Below are 7,818 nucleotides of genomic sequence, written 5' to 3' on the forward strand. Positions count from 1 at the left end.
CAAAAATTATTCTTGAATCTTGTGAAAATCAGTGCATCACTCTGTAGAACATTTCGACTAAACTTTCCCTGATTTTCGAATTTCCCTCAAGATGAACAGAATCACTACGCATGCAACTTTTCTCGTACAACTTTTACAATTTATTTGGTTTTCAGTATTCAATTACATTTGGTATTCGCTATTGAATTACAATTCGAATTCGAATTTGATTGGAAATGTAGCTTAAATTAATACGAAATAAATTTATATTAGTTGGTTCGAAAAAAGCATTAATTCTAAATTCAATGTAATGTAAAATATGTAAATTAAATGTAAGTATGTACTTGTTAATAATGATTTTAGATACAGCTCCGAAAATCTGTTGAAAAATTAATGGGGAATGGGTTGAAAACCACAAGTTTAAAGAAAACTAGAAACAAACTATCGAAAGAAACCTAATGAAAGTGCAAATAAAATTTGATTTGATTTATATTTTTACTTTTTTTGACTTAAGTTGGTAAGTTCAAACTTTCAACCGTACATGAAGGTCTAATTCACTAAATTTTTACGTTTGGATGGGTACCGCTATATAGGATGTGATTTTTTGAAAAACTTTAGGTTTTCAGATTTTTTGTTGTTCTTTAATTTACTTTCACATTTTGTTATTCAGTCATTTTTTAATAGTAATGTGCACATTTCAGAATGATAACTTAATGTAGAACTTAGTTCCAGCAATTTTTGTAAACATGCTATTAACTTCAACTTCAATCATTTGACGATTTTGAAAAAATAATTTCATTGTTTTCTTATGAAAGGAACTAAAATACACTAATAATAACAAGAAACAAAAATTAATCTAAAACTTAAAATCTTATGGGCTCAAATATTTTTGTCAATATTAAGAATTCCCGAAACTGGCTGGTCTTTTACTTATGAAGTAGAAAGGCAAATAAATATAATAAATCAGAAAAAATGCTCTGATTATAAAGTTTCAAAATAATCTGAAATCCGCGTTTATTAATTTTGCAACTGTCACTTTATATCAATTTTATAGGCTTATAATTTTGCAATAAGAAAGTATTAGCTGCTTAATTTTAAACAAATACAAAACTAGCACAAATATTGTTGTCAATATTATTTGCAAGAATGCTCCCTGGAACTGTCCAGTGCTTTATTTATAGAGTAAAAAAGTTAATATAAAACAAAACTTTCTTTCAGCTTTGTTATAATTGTTGCTTTAGAATCCTGCTGTTCAAGGTGTTCGGCGCTTATTTTTTATTGTGACTTTTATTTAATTTTTATGGTTTAATAATTGGGTCATAAGAAAAGCATTGTCTAATTTTCTTAGAAATAGAAACATTATGCAAAATAATTTCAACAAACAAAAAATTTCCGTTTTTAGTGGCCTAATAAAAAAATACACAATTTAAAAAGTCAAGGCTTAAATATTTTTGTCAATAGTTGAATTGCGAGAATTCTCTACGAAACTGTCCAGGGCCTCATTTATCTGGTAGAAAAACTAATATAAAACAAAATATACTGTAAGGTTTGAAAATAATCTAAAATTTTGCTTTAGAATCTGCTAAGCAAAGTGTTCCGCGCTTATTTTTTTTTAAACTAATTTATTTTAACATTTTGTCATAAGAAATTTGCTAATGTTCCTTATAAAAAGAAACATTATGCAAAATAATTTCAATAAAAAAACTTGTGTTGTTGAAACTGGCGAAGAAAGAATGCTCCCGGAACTCCCCATTGTCTTATTTGTCGTGTAGAAAAGTTAATAGAGAACAAAATTTACTTTAGATTGTAGGGCTCAAAACTAATTTAAAATTGTTGCTATAGAATCTGCTGTTTGACGCTGATTTTCATTGTAACTCGTACTTTATTTTAATTTTTGTGGGGTTATAATTTTGCCACAAAAAAAGTATTGCATACTTTTTCTAAAAAAAAAGAGCAAGATGATAAAACAATTCAAGAAACAAAAATATTCTGTTTTCAGCTGCTTAACTTTTTTTAATATAAATCTTAAAAACTGAGGGGCTCAAATAGTTTTGCAAAATATTAGTTACAAGAATGCTCCCCGGTCATGTGCAGTGTTTTATTTATCAAGTTGTATTTTATTATGTACTTGAGAATAAAATTTTCTATAATAATCTAAATTGTTGCTATAGAATTTGCTGTACAAGATCATCAGGGCTTATTTTTTGTAACTTAAATAGTTAATAATAATAAATTTGTCGGCACATTTTAATTGTTTATTATGTCATTAAAAATAATTAGAATTTACTTAATATTTGAATTACATATTGTGATTTTTATCAAAACTGAAGTGAATAAGTTGCCAATAACACACTAACACCACTCCAAAACAGCGATTGTTCAGAAGAATTAGCTTAGAAGAAAAGAAATATAAACTTAAGCAAAGATAATGGTTTTAAAAAGTGTTCATACAGCATACAGCATTTCAAATAAGAGAAAAAGTAAAATATACTCGTGTGTACCTATTCTAGAATTTCTGCTTGCTGAAATTACCGCAAAGCAAAATTGACCAACTGAAAAAAGTATTAAATTCGCTTTGTAAATATTTTTGAAAACCCGATTCTGCAGGTTTTCTATCATCAGATTCCGATTGCCAGTCCTAAAAATTGTAATTTTTATTTATATACGGTGGCCCAAAAATGTTATGATATCAAGCCCAACTTTTCAAATAGAAATCCCGTTTTTTGCAAATGTATTCAGTTTTCTACAAAATTAATATTATGTTTTATGTAGCACACCCTATACTTCCGGTTTTTGGGAAATTGGCGTCTGAAAGTCATAAGCAAAATTACCACCCAAACTTATAAACTGATAAAAATTAAAACTCAGACTTATTTAAAATTCAAGGTTTAGGTAAATCGGCCGCTAAACATTGGAGACTTAGAAACCAAAATTAGGCAGGGAATTAGGAATATTGACAGAAAGGCACTCAATAATGTTGAATAATAATATAGATAACAATAAACAAACTAATGATGACTTTATACATCGGTTTGGCTGGTTATGGTCAAGAAGGTGGCTGTTTGAGCACTTATTTAACTCTTTTAGTCTTAGTTTTAATTAGTTTTGGTGTAACAAAATTTTAATTAATTAATTGCGTGTCATTTTTGCTTACGACATTCAGACGCCAAATGATTAGGTTTTTGTAGAGAATTCAATAAAACTTCTATTTGAAAAAGTTGGCCTTGATATCATAATTTTTTTTTGCGACATCCTGTATAAAAACTTGGTTCAGAAAATGAGCATTTAAAAACAAAAATCGACGAGTCCGAGCAATTTTCCCAAAAATAAACAACGGATTTTTAAATAATTATATGCAATACATTTGCCGCCGCTCATTGTAATGTATTGCAAATTTAATATCAGTAAATAGTTATAAATCTATTAGAACGTAAACCCCAGTGGCATCTTAGCAATCTTTTACATTATAGCACACAAATCGCTACACTAATAATTCCGAATAACTAAAGTAATGATAACATTTTAAGTATTGAATCAATTAAATTTACTATCTTCAAAGTGGGTATCAATTAAACCTGATAAGCACAAGTTCTGCTAAATCCGACGCGATAATCTTCTGAAAATTCTCAACGAATAGTTTATACCTATTTAAATTAAAATTGTAAAAAATCTTATTATTGAATGGGTTTGGCAGTAAAAACCCTCAACCCCCAGAGTCCAGTGAGCTTTTAGAATATCCTGTAAACATGTCATAGCTGGCAATAACGCAAACTCATGCATTTGACAATAAAAATCGTAACCCGTTCAACTTTAGTGGCCCATATGCTGAAATCTTATGAGAATGCCGGAACATTTCTAACACACAATAAAATTCAAAAACACCCCAACATTTTCCGCTCTCCACTGGCCGCGAAGGTATAAACAAATTTCCTTTTGCGTCTCTCTCTTGGATAGCAGTTCCGTTCGGATTCTGGTCATTCTCTCTTGCACTTACCTATACAATATCGACTGATAAAGGCGGTCCTTCCATCCAAATGCCCGCCTCTCCAACTCGAATCCAGGACTATCCGGGACGCGCCACCAACACCGCTGTCGGTGGCAGCAAAAATGATTCTGCCGCCGTCGTAAATGCATTGCGAAAACCTTAAGAAAGTGTTTCGAAAATAACGCGAAGTGTTTGCTCACGGCGAACTTTTTTAGCCAGTGTTTTTTTTTGTTTTGAATGTGGGCATCATGGATGACAATCAGCAAGATTTATTAGCCGAAGAGTATGTTCAGGATTTTGTGTTAGACCATCTAGAGGATATCACAGTGAAAAGGGAAGAAAAGCGTCAGTACATTGAATCTGTGGCCTGGTTACCTCACGAGGAAGATTCTTGCAGCAGAATGGGCGGAAGGGCTCAGGGCTGGGACGATAGAAGAAATGTAACACCGTCAGAGCCGATCTACCAACAACCCGTTATGATCAACATGACAAATCCAGATACACCTCCGCATACCTCTCCAAGCCAATCGCCTGCACCGTATAGATCATCTGGCTTGGAGGAGCAACAGCACATGATGTGGTTTCCACCAGTGATGCGTTCTGAGCCTCAACCTTTGGACCTCAGGCCGCTTCATTGCATGGGTGGAGATCCGGAATGGGAACGACGAGGTTACATTCCGTCAGGTATAATTCCGGAGGACCAAAACCACAATCATCTGCTACATCAAAGACCTCAATCAGTGTCTTCGCTGGCGAGTGCACTTTCACCTCGACTGGGACTTCGTAAAAACGACAGTGGATATTTCGGATCGAGTGATGAGTTCAATACCAGTGGTTATTCAACGTGCTCAGATGAGCTGGGTCGTCTGAGCGACAAAATGCTTATGACGCTTTCTGTGCGAGAGCTAAATAAAAGGCTTCACGGTTGTCCTAGAGAAGAAATCGTCAGACTCAAGCAGAAAAGGCGAACTCTGAAAAACCGAGGATATGCTCAAAATTGCCGATCGAAACGATTGCAGCAACGGCACGAACTAGAGCAAACCAACAGAAGCCTGCAGAATGAGCTCCATAGAATCAGATCGGAATTAGCCAGAGCAATACAGGAGGTTGATCGTCTAAAACTCCAAATCCGCAACCAGGCGAGTCAGAATATAAATTGCGATGGTCAGAATTCGGCCGAATACTATGTGTGACATCAATTCCAGGGTCGAAGAGTATAGCTCTTGCGACCCTCTGGATTTCCGCCAAGGATCGCAAAACAAGTGAAACGAAGTATTTTTTAGACTACAATTGGAGCGGTATTGTGCCAATTTTTCTTCAATTTGTGTGAATAGCTGTTGGTTATTTATGTATTGCTAAAAACAGTATGTAATACGTTTATATCAAAAAACGCTTTTTTATTTCTCATATTGTTATTTGAAATAAATTAGCATTAAACTTATTGTTATTATTGCATCAGTTTTATGCTCCGTTTTATTAAGTACTTTAATTTTTAAGTTTTATAATTGAAGCCTATTTTTAGTCGTTTTGATGTTCCGATTTTTCTATGTACCAACCAACAATATCACTATTAAATGTCGAATGAAACGATTTGCATATCTTTCATTATTATACGAATTTTTTTAATGGAAATGTTATGTATGGTTTTGTACATTCATCATGAAATATTTTTATATACCTGGGGTCAATTTTGGACCTGCTGTGTTATGTTTTTAGAATATAATATATTGAATATGTTATATGAGTAAAAAGTTGTAAATAACAGAACTTTAGAGACCAATAAAATCATTGGCTACGCCAATTATCCTGTTTCATTTTTACATTTCAATATTCTTACAGGTAGGTATAATAAAAAAATCAATTTCTACAACTATTTAAATTTCAAAGTTATATTCTATTTTTAATTCTTATACAGGAAGTAGCTTTTACATGGCTTTTACATGCTGCTACCTAGATTTATTGAGCATAAAATAAATTTTATAGTTTTTATTTTTATTAGAATAAACAGTAAAAATTAACGAAACATGCAAATAAGTACTAAACCAGAATGATGCAAATTGATAACTGCTCTAGCCAGCCAAATAGCATGTACCTGCCGTCATTACATTTATTTCATATTTAATTTATCAAATTTGAATAAAACACTGAATCAATATTAGCCCTTTTGCATGAGTTATTTATTAGTTTGCGATTTATAATGTAAATATAATATTACTTTGAACAAAACAATGCACCCCCCAAACTAACAGATTCATGTTTGATAATATTATATATCAACAATTTGTTTCGAAAATAAACATTTTAATAATATAGGGTGCGAAAACAAAAGAAGTTATATTCTAGGCAATCATTTGCAATTAAATCACTGATAAACACTACAAATATTATGATTTAATGGTGTGCTTTAGAATAACGATAAATTCAAATGTTATTAGGTTCTTGCTATGTTTGATCGATATGATATTTGCGATTTAATGCTGAATTTCCTGTCTGAAAAGCTCTAGTTTAACGAAGTATTTCCCAAATTAGAGCACATTTATTTATTTATACAACTACTAACCTCAAGGTCTAAAAAAAAGTGCAATTTTAGATAAAAATATATTTTGATTTATTTCATCAAGATTCTTTGCTTTATTCTATGGTATGAAAACCTCCTTTTTAAAATTAAAGGTGCTTTTTATTTTTTAGCAAATAGGTATTTGAAAAATCTCGTAGGTTTCACGAACATTTTTGTTTAATGAAAGCTAATCAAGTGTACTTTTCTCATATAGAAATTTGTTTTTATTTTATTTCGTGCGCTTTCGCACATAAAAAATAGTTTTCTTCTTTCTTTTGCAGGAATTTATTATTATCGATCAATAAAATAACATTTGAAAGTAGGGTATAACTAGGTATAACATTTTTATGCATTAGGTAGACATGTTTATGATTTTATAAAACTTTTCCATTTTAATAATTTATTTAAATTAGTAAAATTATCTGCGAATCTTTCAAATTTAAGAACTGTTATTTCAAAACGATAAATTTATCACAAACTAACTAAAAAGGGACTTTATGATTAATCTTAATTAGTGCTGAGGAATAATAAAAAAACTGACTTTTTTGAAAAAATGGCGTGATTTTTGAGAAAATGTTTATTTTTCTACAACTTATAAATATACATAACTTTTTATTAATATAAATTAAGACTTGCATTACCACGATGTTTAAATTGCGTAAAGAAATTATGCAGTTACTGACTAGGCCTAAAATGATGTGATTTAGTAAAATATTTGAAACTAATTCTTGAATTGAACATATCAAACCAAGTATTTGGAAAAACTATAATACCTAGTGGGTAGTAAATTTATTAAAAAACTAGAAGTGCGTCGATCTTACGAAGTAAATTTTAAAAACTTTCGTTTGCCTCATTCAATTGTTGCAAAAATACAATTTTACCCGACATTGCAATACATTTCAAACCATTGAACAAATCTTTCAATGAATAATTTGCTACTGGATATCACCAAAATTCAGAGATGTAGATCGAATTCAATTCAATTCTATATAATCCAAATTCTGGTTCTTCTATCCATTCTAGATTTAATTATACAAAGAAGCATTGTGGTCCACTTACAGTTAATTTGAAGAATCGATCAGTGTAAAATTGTGAATTTATAGATTTTACAAATTAAGTACTTTTAAACAAAAGTTAGAGCCAGAAATCACTGAAATGTAAGAGGCACTTTAGGCGAGTCGTTGAAAAAAAACTCACTTCGCTAGTATTCTTATTGCAAGACACAATAGCATTGTTAGGTATTTAATATCTAAAATGTGTAATTCTGTTTAAATAGACCATACATTTTGCAACCAGT

General features: G+C 30.9%; 1 protein-coding gene across 1 annotated transcript; it reads left to right on the plus strand.

The window, feature by feature from the left end:
- The first annotated feature begins 4,004 nt into the window (after window positions 1-4,004).
- Window positions 4,005-5,765, plus strand: LOC125503647 (transcription factor MafAa-like). Its single transcript, XM_048664368.1, has one exon. The coding sequence runs from the start codon at window positions 4,213-4,215 to the stop codon at window positions 5,155-5,157; it is 945 nt and encodes a 314-aa protein (XP_048520325.1). The 5' UTR covers window positions 4,005-4,212; the 3' UTR covers window positions 5,158-5,765.
- Window positions 5,766-7,818: the final 2,053 nt, after the last annotated feature.

This window comes from Dendroctonus ponderosae, unplaced genomic scaffold (genome assembly GCF_020466585.1).
Source record: "Dendroctonus ponderosae isolate FM_Combo_2020 unplaced genomic scaffold, Dpon_F_20191213v2 Dpon_F_20191213_213, whole genome shotgun sequence".
In the NCBI taxonomy this organism is placed as follows: Eukaryota; Metazoa; Arthropoda; class Insecta; order Coleoptera; family Curculionidae; genus Dendroctonus; species Dendroctonus ponderosae.

Bases quoted from the DNA above. Each gene is read 5' to 3' on its own strand.
- LOC125503647 (XM_048664368.1), top strand. From the start codon at position 4,213: ATGGATGACAATCAGCAAGATTTATTAGCCGAAGAGTATGTTCAGGAT.